This window comes from Phyllostomus discolor, chromosome 5 (assembly GCF_004126475.2).
Source record: "Phyllostomus discolor isolate MPI-MPIP mPhyDis1 chromosome 5, mPhyDis1.pri.v3, whole genome shotgun sequence".
NCBI classification, from domain to species: Eukaryota; Metazoa; Chordata; class Mammalia; order Chiroptera; family Phyllostomidae; genus Phyllostomus; species Phyllostomus discolor.
In genome coordinates, this window is record NC_040907.2 from 27,445,121 (window position 1) to 27,458,449 (window position 13,329).

The 13,329-nt window shown below is 49.5% G+C and overlaps 1 protein-coding gene across 3 annotated transcripts; it reads right to left on the reverse strand.

Moving 5' to 3' along the window:
• Window positions 1-10,259: 10,259 nt before the first annotated feature.
• Window positions 10,260-11,615, reverse strand: CITED4 (Cbp/p300 interacting transactivator with Glu/Asp rich carboxy-terminal domain 4). 3 transcript variants are annotated; one of them, XM_036025854.1, is made up of 2 exons: window positions 11,580-11,615; window positions 10,260-11,354 (listed from the first exon to the last, which is right to left on the reverse strand). In XM_036025854.1, the coding sequence occupies exon 2, from the start codon at window positions 11,335-11,337 to the stop codon at window positions 10,783-10,785; it is 555 nt and encodes a 184-aa protein (XP_035881747.1). In that variant the 5' UTR covers window positions 11,338-11,354; window positions 11,580-11,615; the 3' UTR covers window positions 10,260-10,782. The 3 variants fall into 3 exon arrangements, with proteins under 3 accessions (XP_035881747.1, XP_035881745.1, XP_035881746.1); XM_036025852.1 differs by having other exon boundaries at window positions 11,514-11,607; XM_036025853.1 differs by having other exon boundaries at window positions 11,486-11,607.
• Between the last annotated feature and the right edge of the window lie 1,714 nt (window positions 11,616-13,329).

Consider the following 13,329-nt stretch of genomic DNA (forward strand, 5'->3'; position numbering starts at 1 on the left):
CCAGCTGGATACCAGTCCTGGATGACCCAACATACTACTTCTGTCTTTACAGTCCCTCCCATTTACCTTGCCTTGTCCCCACTTGTCCTAGGTCCCTATCGCCACCTGAGTCAGCGTGAACAGTCTTCTCAGCATTCTCCATTTCTCCAGTGTGCCCGTCTCAAGTCAATTCTACTCACAGCAGTCAGAGTGATCTTTCCAAAATGCAAATCTAATTATTTTTCCATCCTGCTCATTACTCCATGGCTCTGCATTACAAACAAGATCAAGTTCAAGCTCCTCAGCCTGCCACTCAAGGGTCAGCCCTCTTTGATCCTCGCTGACTTCAGATACATCTCTTGCCCTTCTGAGCATCCACCCTATCTGCTAACCATGCTGGACTTGCTGCCTTTTCCAGTCAAGCCTTATTCATTCATGCCACTTGGCCATTGTGCACATTGTCACCTCTCCTGGCATTTCCTTCTTTCGTGTGTTCATGTCCAAATTCCTCCCGCCTGTTGCATTGGGTGAGTACTTAGTATGTGTCACAGACTTTGGTAAGTGCTTTCACAGCAGCCACTCATGGGCAAGTCCCACTATTATCCCCATTTTGCAGATAAAGAAACTGAGACTAAAGAAGGGAATTACCCAACCCGCACACTCACGGAGATGACTGACTCATACCAACTCTTCTAAGTTCCAACAGTTCTCTTCATATAGGACTCAGGCCCCTGACATCCTTACCACCCCGCCAGCAGGTACCAGGAGCATAGGAGACTTGAGATCTAATCTCAGGTGAGCCAGTCATTACTACCACTTGCTGTGGTAGAGACTGCTGGTTGTCCACCCAAATCCAGCCTTCCCATCTTATGTAGTAACTGAATTGCTGATGAACACATGGTTGTCAGCTGGAAACCATATTTTTCAGCCTCCCTTGCAGCTAAGCGTGGTCATGTGATTAAATTCTTGTCAAGAGAATCTGCATGGAAGTGTGTTGTGTGTATTTGGGCCTGAAAGCACTGGGTGTGCCCTCCTCCTCACTCTCCTCTCCCTGAGAGCTCGGTTGTGTACGTGCTCAACCATGCTCCATGCCCCAACGTGCTCCATGACCCAGCCTCCAGTCTGTAGATAAAGACAGAAAGAAAAAGCCAAAGTAGACTTTGTGCAGGTTGGGGTCATGAATGGCAGAGCAACAAGAAAGAAGCAGTTTGGGTCTAGCTGACTGGGTGGGACTAGAAAAAAATCTTTTTTGCTCTTCAAGCCACTTTTATTTTTTATTTTTTAAAAAAACATATTTTATTGATTATGTTCTTACAGTTGTCCCATTTTCTCCCTTTTATTTCCCTTTGCCCTATAACCCCCTCCCACCTGCACTCCCCTCCCCATCCCTTAGTTCATGTCCATGGGTCGTACATATAAGTTCTTTGGCTTCTACATTTCCCATACTATTCTTAACCTCCCCCTGTCTATTTTCTACCTACCATTTATGCTTCTTATTCCCCATACCTTTTCCCCCATTCCTCACCCCTCCCTGCTGTAACCCTCCATGTGATCTCCATTTCTGTGATTCTGTTCCTGTTCTAGTTGTTTGCTTAGTTTTTTTTTTTGTTTGTTTTTTAGGTTCAGTTGTTGATAGTTGTGCATTTGTTGTCATTTTACTGTCCATAGCTTTGATTTTCTTCTTTTTCTCAGATAAGTCCCTTTAACATTTCATATAATAAGAGCTTGGTGATGATAAATTCCTTTAACTTAACCTTATCTGTAAAGCACTTTGTCTGCCCTTCCATTCTAAATGAGAGCTTTGCTGGATAGAGCAATCTGGGATGTAGGTCCTTGTATTTCATGACTTCAAATACTTCTTTCTAGCCCCTTCTTGCCTATAAGATTTCTTTTGAGAAATCAGCTGAGATCTTATGGGAACTCCTTTGTAGGTAACTGTCTCCTTTTCTCTTGCTGCTTTTAATTTTCTCTCTTTATCTTTAATCTTGGGTAATGTAATGATGATGTGCCTTGGTGTGTGCTTCCTTGGGTCCAACTTCTTTGGAACTCTCTGAGCTTCCTAGACTTCCTGGAAGTCTATTTCCTTTGCCAGATTAGGAAAGTTTTCCTTCATTATGTTTATCAAATAAGTTTTCAATTTCTTGCTCTTCCTCTTCTCTTTCTGACACCCCTATGATTCAGGTGTTGGAACATTTAAAGTTGTCCTGGAGGTTCCTAAGCCTCTCCTCATTTTTTTGAGTTCTTGTTTCTTCATTCTGTCTGGCCGAATGTTTATTTCTTCCTTCTGTCCGAAACTGTTGATCTGAGCCCTGGTTTCCTCCTCATTACTGTTGGTTCCCTGCGCATTTTCCTTTATTTCACTTTATAACCTTCACTTTTTCCTCTGTTTAGCTACCATACTCAACCAATTCTGTGAGCATCCTGATTACCAGTGTTTTGAACTGTGCATCTGATAGGTTGGCTATGTCTTTGTCGCTTAGTTTTGTTTTTTTTTTTTTCTGGAGCTTTGATCTGTTCTTTTATTTGGGCCATTTTTTTTGTCTTGTTAGTCTGTTACATAGTAAGGGGCAGAGCCTTAGGTGTTCACCAGGGCAGGGCAATCAAAGTTGCGTCTTTGTGCAGGAGGGGTCTGAGAGGGAAAAATGCAGCTTGCTCAGCTCTCACTGGCTTTCAGTCACTTCTTCTGCTCCCCACAATCAAATTGGGCCCTTTTGGTGCTGATTCCCTGGGTGGGTGGGTTTGTTTATGTTGTAGGACCCCATGAGTCCTCCAACAAACTCTCCTGTGAAGCTGGGAGTTTCTTCCACCGCCGTCTCCACCTGCACAGGTGTTTTCCATCAGCGGCTTCGAGGCTTTACTTCCCCGAGCTGTGAGTTCTGATTGTTTCTGTTTTTAAATTTGTTGTTGTCCTTCTTTTGGCTGTGGGAGGAGGCAGAGTGTATCTACCTATACCTCCATCTTGGCCAGAAGTCTCTCTTTAAACTACTTTTAAAACTTCTGGTTCCCTTTGTTATAGCAGCTAAGCTAATATTTAAATATCTTATTCCGTGTGTACTATCCTTAGTACATTAAATATTTTAGCTCAGTAAACTACTAAGTGTGTGGCAGTAAGCAAGTCATTTTACCTCTGTGAGTCTCAGTTTCCTTGCCTCTGTATAACCTGCAATAATAATATATTAAGTCAGGTCACTGAGAGTATTAGGTGAGTTATTATAAGTCAGTACTGGATGACCTGACTAGCAGTCAGCTCAGGTGTTTAGGGCACTAGTTGACAATCTGAAAAACTCTGAGGTGAAGAGGAGGAGGAGGAGGAAGTAAAGCATTGCCATTTCAAAATAGTCATGGAAAACTGCAGATTTTTGGAATTTTTTACACTAATTTTATAGCTTAGTATTATTTTATTTTGAATCATACATGGGGAAACAGGCAAACTCACCCAAACTAAATGAGGGAGAGGTGGTTCCCCAAAGTAACTTTGGGGAAGCCTTTTACCAGGAGAAGAGTGACTGGATCTTGGGAGCCGTAAACAGCGGTGGTCCACTTCACCTCTGGGTCTGCCCTGCAAGCTGAAGAGCCCTGTCGTTCTGCCATTTACAGGGGACATGGTTTGAAGCCACCCTCCCACTCTGGACTCCTTTTCTGGATACTTTTAACGGCTTTCTTGGCACCTAGTGTTTTAACATTGGAAACAACTCTCAGCTACTGGGCACTTACAGTGCACCAAGCACTGCGCTGAGCGCGTCAGCCTCTAGCTCAGTTAATGTGACCACCTGGGTGTGCATGTGTGGGTATGCATTTTACAAAAAAACATGAGCAAAACAAAACAAAACAAAACAAGGCTCAGAGTGTAAAGTGGCTTTGACAGATGTCAAATAGGTAGTTTGAGGCCAGAATTTAAACCCAGGTCTGTGGATCCCAAGACCTGGGCTGGCCCTCCAGTCCCTGTGGCTAGTCTGTCGGCTGCTCGGAGTGCAGGTCCCAATCAGAAGCACAACTCTGTCTGTGTCTCTAGCTCCGAGGAAGGCCAGACTGTTCCTGCCCTTGATTTAAACCCAGGAGCTAGGGAGGGAAGAGATGGAGAGATTTGATGACATAAAAATTATTCACTTCCAAAAGGCAAAAGAGAGCATAAACAACATCAAAGAACCAGTAACAGTTTGGGAGAGAATATTTGCAACATTTACAAAAGACAGAGGTTTCCCATTCATGATATAATATGAACTCATAAATCAATAAGAAAAAGACAAACAACTCAGGAGAAACATGGGCAAGGATATGAATAAGTAATTCTTATAATACAAATAGACAATGTCTTTATTGATAATCAAAGAATTGAAATTAAGTAACTGCTTTTTTCATTTAGAAAGGAAAAAACTAATGTCCAGTGTAATCGAAGGTGTGAGCCAATAGTACTGGCAGGAAGGCAGAAGAATCAGCCTCTCAGAGAGTCACTGTTAATAGTCACTGTTTGGCACTGACTATCAACATTTTAAAAAAGATTTTATTTATTTTTAGAGAGAGGGGTAGTGAAGGAGAAAGAGAGGGAGAGAAACATAAGTGTGTGAGAGAAACATCAATTGTTCACCTCTCACACACACCCCAACAGGGAACTGGCCCGCCCTGTAATCCAGGCATGTGCCTGGACTGGGAATCAAAGCGGCAACCTTTCACTTTTGCAGGCCCATGCTCAAGCAACTGAGCCACACCGTTCAGAGAGATGATCACAATTTTATTTGCTTACATCTTCTAAACCAGTAACTCCCCTTCTAGGTATCCATTCTATAGCGATATCCCCACCTGTTCCAGGGTAAATATACAAGGAAGCTCCTGGTAGCATTATCTGTAACAGTGGAATTTAGGAATCTGAATTTCCATCAGTAAGAGACTGGTAAGTAGATTATGCACAATATAGGCATTACAAAGATTAAGGTAGAGCCATGTTTACTGATGTGGGAAGATTTCCAAAATATATTAAGTGAAATAAATCCAATTATATAAAATAATATAATCTCATTTATGTGCAAAAGTGGTGTATATGATATATAATGTATGGTACATCAGGTAGACATATACATCTACATTACCTACATATACATGACGTACACATCGTATGTACTGTGTGAGGAAAAACTTGGGGGTGTCTTTGACTTTTTTAGAGTTTCTAGATTGTTTGAAATTATTTTGCCTCAAGCACATATTACCTGTGACTAAAAACAATGTGTTTGTTTAAAAAATGAACAAATAATGATTGACCCATATTCTGGGCCAGAGGAGGCTGGGGGTCCTGCCGACGGGGTGTGCCATGTTCCGGCAGAGCTCCCCGCTGTAGCTCCTCACTAGGAAGAGGCAGAGGATCAAGTCCCTCTGGACACCACCCTCCCCTGAGCTCTGTGGAGCCCCTGTCCTGGCCGTACTCCGCTCTGTGGGGCATATCTGGACTTCACGCTTACCAATGTCCAGCCTCTTCATCCTGCAAAGAAGAACGACTTTTTCCTAGGAGCCTTCTGTGTGGTGGAGTAGGTTGTTTAACCTTTCTGAGCTTCCACTGTGTGGAATGAGGCCAACAGAATAGAATGAGGTAAAAAAAATGACACCCAACTCCAGAGCCGTTGTGAGGACTGAAGGAGCTGGTGCGCACCAAGCCTGCTGCCCTGCGGGGCTGGCCCACCGGGGTGCCCTGGAAGTGTTGCAGTTCCCTGCCCTCCTCCTGCAGTCCAGCCTCGCTGCCTCCCGGCACCTGTGAGGGACAAGGAGCAAAGGGTGTGGTCTGGGCTACAAAGTTTAGAGAGCTCACAAGTCCATGGTTGAGCTGGGACTAGAGCTCAGAGCTCCCAGCTCCAACTCAGACTCCAGCCCAGCGCCGTCTTTCAGCCTCAGCTCCCTGCTCAGGGCCAGAGAGCAGCCACTCACTCTGGCACTTCCCCCTAATACCCACTCCGAGCCACGGTGGGGTGGAGGAGGGGAGATGATGAATCAGGTTCTGCCCTCAAAACCTTACAGTCTAGGGGTAAAGACTCCTCATCACCCCTGACATGTGATGAAACAGGCCTTTCACAGGTAGAAAAGGGCCTGGGGAGGGCATTTCAGGCCAAATAAACAGCAGAGGCCCAGGCACTGAGGTGTAAGGAACATGGTGTACCAGGGGTGGCCGGAGTGGAGGGTGGGAAGCACCTGGAGGCCGCCTGGGACAAGGCTCTCTCCTCCTCGTCCCTGTGGCCATATTTCCCATCAAGAGCTCCTAGCTGAGCAGCTCACAGGGCAGGCACTTAACATCACCTGAGTTCATTCTCACAAGAAGCCTGTGACGTCTCCATTTGACAGACGAGCAGACTAGACTCAGAGTAGCTTCCTTTATTTCTTCTTTCTGCCAGGGGACACTCTGGGCCTCGGGCCTTTACCTGGATGTCCTCCCTAAGTTGACACACACACACACACACACACACACACTAACTACCCTTTTATCACCACCAGCTCTTGGGGCTTCCCAAACCCCGAGCTACTTGGCAGCACCTGCCACGCCATCTAGACATGTGTCTCTGCATTGCATGTTGCAGGCTGGCCCAGATCTCAAGTTCCAAGTATGTGCGGCTCTCTTCTCTCCAATTAAGCTGTGTAAGGGTAAAAGGCATGGCTGTTGACCCCCAGCTCGCCCCAACCAAACAGCACTGCACTGTTTCAGATACCAGGTCTCATTCGAATCCTTGTACACATACCTCTGAAGTTGGGTTTATTCTCCACATTGTCCAGAGGGAAAAACTGAGGCCTCAAGAGGCTCAGTGACTTCCTCTGCATCCATGGCTACAAAGCAGCAACACCAGGTCTGGGACTCTGCTCTTGCTCCACCCGGGCTCAGATCCTTGGGCAGCCCAGCCTGGGAGCGAAGGGTCTTGGGTATACCAGAATGGGCATGCTCACCCACCACTTACTGGGGTGTGACTTGGAAGAATAATTCACCGCCTGAGTCCCAGTTTCCCGACTTTTGGAATGGGGATGAAACTATCCAGCAATGCTAATTTACCTGGTTGGGGGGTGGTTAGAGAGGCTGGAAGAGAAAGAGCACCTACTGAGTGCTGTTAGGTCCTATCAGGCCTGCACAGAGTAGGCACTCAATAAATTCTGACTCAGTCCTTAATCAGAAGTAATTCTGACCCAGCATTTCTAACAGCAGGGTAGCATAAAATTAGTCAAGAATGGATTAAGGAGTTCAAGAGGATTACTGAATAATCAGCTAAACGATTTAAGCAGCCTGGGAAAAGAGTAGGAACAGACTATTCATTTAATTTATTCAACAAATGACTATTGAACACTGAGCTGAGCTGAAATGGTGATGATGATGATGGTGATGGTGGTAGTGGTGGTGGTGGTGATCATGGCAGCTGCTCTCTATTATGAAGAGTCTACCACGGTCCTGGCTGAGTAGCTCGCTTGGTTAGAGCATTGTCCTGATACACCAAGGTTGCAAGTTTGATCCCTGGTCAGAGCATATACAAGAATTAACCAGCCCTGGGTGGTGTAGCTCAGTGGATTGAGTGCTAGCGGAACCGAAAGTTCACAGGTTTGATTCCCAGTCAGGGCACATGCCTGGGTTGCAGGCCAGGTCCCCAGTTTGGGGTGTGCAAGAGGCAACTGATCCATGTATCTATCGCACATCGATGTTTCTCTCCCTCTCCTTTCTCTAAAAATAAATAAATCTTAAAGAGAATTAACCAATGGATGTTTCTATCTTTCTAAAAATCAATACATAATCTACAGTCTTATCATATCAGCCATGTAAGGTTGATATTCCCTAGAAATAATTTATGCCCTCTGATAGGAGAGGTGCTAGTCTGGGAGAAGCAAATGAGGCACCAGAGCCCAAGTTTGAGGAGGCACTTGCTGTTCTGACTCCTACGACACTGGTCTTCCCGTCCTCTCCACCCCGTGTTTGTGCGGGACGCTGTGATGTTCCTCCCAGACCCAAAGACCCAGCCCAGGTATGAAAGTGAAACAAACAGAACCAAGGGAGGCAGGTTGCTTTCAGGAGGTAGCCCCAGGGAAGAGGCGAGGGATACCTGTTGAATCTACAGGAAGCTGGTGTGATTACAGGCATACTCCTTTTTATTGCACTTTGCTTTATTGCATTTCACAAATGTTGCGTTTTTTACAAATTGAAGGCAAGCAAAAAGATTACATTTCACTTCGTTGAAGTGGCCTGAAACTGAACCCACAGTAAGCCTGTGCTGTAGGAGAACCAAGACTCAGAAGGTTGCCTTGCTTGAGGTCAGGCAGCTGGTAAGAGCTCCTTCTGCAACTGAACCCTGAGGCCATTACAAACCTCAGGAAGGACACTCCATCCACATCCCTTACAGCTGGGAGGGTCAGGGTCCTCCATAGTGTCAGGGATTCAGGGACCCAGGTGGTGGACTGCCCCAGCCTTACCTTCTCTGCTCTCCATCTATCCGCTGTCCAACTTGTCGGCAGCCCCTCTAGGAGGGATACGGGGTGGGATATCACTCAGCAGCTGGACTCCCTCTTCTACCTGCCCCCTAAACTCTAGAAAGAGGCAGGTGTTTGGTTTTCATTGCAAAATCCCTTCCATATGAGAGCACCTCAGAGTTTAACAATTTGCTTGTCAACTCATCCCTGAATTTGCTCCTCACTTGTGAGGCTTAACGCCTTGTGAAATAGCAGGTCAGACATATTAGCCCCATTTTACCGGTAAAGAAACTGAGGCCCAGAGAGAAGAGAATCAGGACAGTGTCTGGTCCAGCCCTTCAGTTTCTGTCTTTGTTCTGGGGTCCTGATCCAAGCTGGGATAAACATTGGCCTTTGTGAGCTCAGAGCTCAGGCCAGTCCCGTTCCAGAAGCCTCTCTGCCCTTCCTCCCCATCCCGTCTCAGAAAGCCCCACTATCTTAGGGGACACCTTTATTCATTTGCCAAACACTCCCGTTGCCTGCCCCACACCTGTCCTGCTGGCTCCAGAGCTGGCGCAGACACAGTGCACTCTGGGTGGATTCACAGGCTGGAGGGAGGAGAGTTCTGTTAACGAACAAGCTTGAGTGCAGCCCCACCGCTGGGCATACAAGGTCTCGGCTTTGTGTTCAGTTCCAGAGTCTCTGGAATTCCTTTTTTCCTCTCCGGCCCCACGGCCCCACCCTGAGTCTCTGACCTAGTCTCTTTCCTGCCTCAGTCTCTCTTCCAGCCTTTCTCTTACATCCCTGAGTACCTAGGGATCTTTCTAGAGAGTCAACGGCAGAGGGTGGCCAGGAGCTCACACTGGTGATCAGGACTGAGGCCAAATCCTGCCAGGCCTGGGCAAGCTCCATGTCCCTCGTCTGTTGAATTGGGACTGTGCCTACATCACAATGTTGCTGCAAAGCCATTTGGACCTTGTGGCTTCTAGACACCCATGGCCTCTCTGTACATGCCCTGATCTGTGTGCCTCCCTGCCTTCGAATGGGACCTTCGCTTGCATGTCACCTTCTCCAGCTCCTAAAAATGTACTCATCACTCGAGACTCTGTTCACCATATCAAATGTCACCACCTCCCTAACCCTCAAATGCCCCCATCCCCAAGCAGCTGAAACTGTTCCCTCCTTTGGGTTTACTTGCTGGGGTGTCCTGTTTTCTGGTCCTCATCACACTCTTCCTTGTACCAGCATGAGTTGATGTCCAGGATTGTCACTGTCCCCTCTCCCCCACCCCCCACTCCCACCTGAACTGTGACTCTAAAAGGGCATGTAACAGCTGGCACAGGGACTGGAATAGAGCTAACACCAACTGTAGACTAGTCATCACCATCACTTATGGAGGGCTGCCTCGGTGTCTAGCACTGTGCTAATGGCCTCACGTTGCATTTGGTCCTCACAACCACCTGAGAGTGGGACCGTCTCTCTCTGAGAACATAGCCTCAGAAATCTGGATGAATGGACAACAAACTCTAAGCCAGAGTTTTCTGAATCCTCAGGTACCACCCAACTCCCTTTTCACCCTCTGTGCTGTCTTCTTCCAGCAACAGGTGAGGACAGCTCCACCAAGCTCCCCCTCCCAGGAGCTGGGAAATCCAACATTGGTGCCCTTGGGTTACCCTGCCACCTAGCGGTGGCAGCCTCTGCCTTCCAGATTATGACATAAAAATTGCACAACTCAGATAATTTTGAAAGAAACTGTCAATTTCCTTCCTTGGGCACTACCAGGGCTGTGGCCTCCATCCCACCTGGGGGTCTCCAGCAGCCTCAGGACTCTAGAAGCCAAATATAGTCAAGGGTTGGAGAGATAAGGAAATAAAAATGCAAGGCTGTAAAGTGACCCAATTTTATTTTGGTTTTTGGAGGCCGGATGGGGCATTGCTCCACTCTGCTGGGGGCCTGTATGTACAGTCTTCTCCTCCCCAAGGTGAGAGGCCCAGGCAGAGGGGGTGAAGGCCCCAGTGGATGGGCAGCTCCAGGGACCCAGTGACCATAGTGGGTTGCACAAGGAAAGGGGGGAATCAGGTAGAGGCCTGGAATGGCTCAGATCGGGGGGATGAAGGAGAGTCCCAGAGGAGAGGACATAGAGTCCAAGAATGTGGTGTCAGAAAGGGGGTCCAGTGCCCTTTTTACCGCTGAGGCTCCGGATCAGAGAGGTGATGCCAAACTGTCATCTTGCAGGAGGCAGGGCCTGGGGTGACGCCAGGTGTCCCAGCCGTAGTTAACTCCGTCCACTAGCCCGCTGCCTCCACCCTCACGGAGGGTGCGTGCGGGACCCAGGTGTTGGCTGCGCAGTCTGGCGGGCAGTCAGAATCCGTTCTCTCTCGGGCACCCCAGGTAGGCGATGGGCCGCGCTCAGCAGCTCACAGAGCCGGTGGGCGGCGCCGACCCCAAGTCCGTGAAGCAGTCGAACTCGCTCTGGCCCAGAAACAGCTCAGGCAGCTCTCGCACGCGGTGCAGCCCGAGCTCCAGCTCCAGCGACGTCAGTGCCTCCTCGTCGATGAGTTCGGCGTCCATGCCTACCAGGGCGTGCACAGGCGGTGGCGGAGCCGGGGCTCCCGGGGCCGGCTGCAGGGCCGGGGAACCTACCGGGGCACCGGGCGGTGCGGTCGCGCGGCCCGGGTATAGCGTTGCCACCGGCTGCAGGTGCGCGCTGCCCGCGGCCGGCGGCGGCGGCACGGCTGCAAAGGGCTGGAAGGCAGGCGGAGGCCCGAAGGGCCCGCACGCCAGGGCCCCGAGTGGAGGAGGCGGCGGGCCCAGCGGAGATCCCCGCTGCCGCAACCCGCTGTCCATGCCGGGGCCCGCGTACGGCTGCAGCGTCCGGAGCGCCTGGGGGCCATGGGCGGGCACGGTGGGCGGCGGTCTCTGTACCAGGCGGTAGCCCTCGGGGAGCATCAGGTGGTCGGCCATGACGGCGGGCTGGCTGCCTGCGGGGACGACAGGCGGATTGTCAGCACAGGCGTCCACTCGACCCCAGCTAGCTGTCCCTCTGCAGCGAGAGATCCGGGTCCCGTGCCCTCCCCGCAACCCAGCCGGACAAAGGAAAACCGAACCGAACCAGTGCTCCTGCCTAGCCCAGGACGCACCGAACTCAAGAGCTCCCGTGCGCCCCGTGGCCGAAACTCGCGGAGACTAGAAAAACACAGTCGCACCAGCTCAGGTTCTGAGACCTCCGCGCCGCTCCCCCTGCCTCTGTGACTTATATCCAGAGGCGGGGCTGCCCCGCTCCGGTGCGCTCATTGGCTGGATGAGACGCCCTTGGGAGGACCGCTCGGCTCTCCAGGAGGTCTCAGCCCCGCCCCTGTCAGAGCTCCGCCCTTCGGACCCTGGGCTGCGCTGCAGGCTTAGGGGTGCTGTTCTGCTCGCCCGCGTCCGGCGATTTTCAGGGGTTTGATCTTAATATCCTAGGCTTAGTCTCGGTGTTGACTGGGGTCAAGCTTAAACTGACCAGAGGTAGGGGTGGAATGGCCAGAAGTTTAGGCTCCCAGAGCTGCAGGATCACAAGAGTAGTCTCTTAATTTTTCAGGCTGAGACCTAGGCTCAGTAGCAGAGGGAGTTTCCTTGGGAATACACAGCAGAACCTTGACAGAAGCAACACTCGAACCCAGGCCTTGTGATTGCCATTATGACCACTTTAGCAGTGCAGGGTCCTGCAAAAGGCCAGCTGCCTGTTCCCATAACCCCAGGGAGACAGCTGCCCCTTCTCTGGTTCTCACTCACTTGTCTGTGGAAGCATGTACTGAGTTGTTATTAAAGTAATTTATGGGCATGTCTCCTTGAAGGACTTGTTCATCCTCGTGACCTCAGCACTTGGCCCAGAGCCTGGCCCAGAGCAGGCTTGTGTAAAAGTTAGGTAAATGAACAAACGACGGAATAAATTGCGACTCATTCTCCTGAGCTTCAGTTTCTTCATCTGTAATATGGGGACAGCAGCAGCACCGACCCCACCGGGTAATGAGGCCATGTGTGTACAGTGCCTGGCACAAAACCTGATACATAGTAGGTGCTCAAAAATGTATCTCAAATGAATGAAAGGCTGAATGTAGTTCTGTCCCTGGAGATCTGAGTCCTGATATTGTACCTTTCCCAGATAACACTAAAATGTAAATGACTGTTTAGAGTGCTCTGCATTCCACAAGTTTCTTGCTGAGGACAGGGCAGGGATTATCAGCTCCATTGTGCAGATGAGGAGACTGAGTTAGCATGTGAATGTCCATTTCCTCAGAGCAGCTGGAGTCTCTCCCCGGGCCAGGAGACGGCCTCCCTGACCCTTGCTCTCCACAGAGTTTGCCACTCCACTCCTCCCTTCTTTGGCTCCCCTCCCCTGGTAGTGGCCTTGGGACTTCCTGGAACTTGGGCTTATCCAGGTGGTTCAGAGAGGAGAGCCCTAGAGTGAGAGTCCAGAGGCCCTAGTTCTAATCGTAGCTCCACCACCTGAAGACAGTATGACCTTTGGGTGTTGGGAGGAGGGTGTCATTTGGTTCCTAGGGCCTCAGCTTTCTGCTCGGGGAAAGAGAGGTTGGGATCCCTGCCTTGTCACCCTGAGAGCTTGTGGGAAGGTCACAAGCGATGGTGGGTATGATCACACTTTCTGCAAAGTGTAAAAGCTGCACACTGGAGTTGATTGTCCTGAGTCTGTCTCCAATTAAGGCTTCTCGCCGAAATTCCTAAGCCCAGCTAGCCACACCTCAGACTCACCTGGGGTGTGTGGGGGTGGAAGTGGAGGGGGCTTTGAAAAGTAAGGAATCTCTGGCCCCACCCAAACCTCCTGACTCAGACTTTCTGAGGGTGCTTTGAATCATAAGAATTTGTACTTTCAAAAAGCAACCCTGTTATTCCGACCTCACTGGTTAAGGACACCAACATCTGGGAGCCATTGTGCCACTATATAGTTTTCCTTGT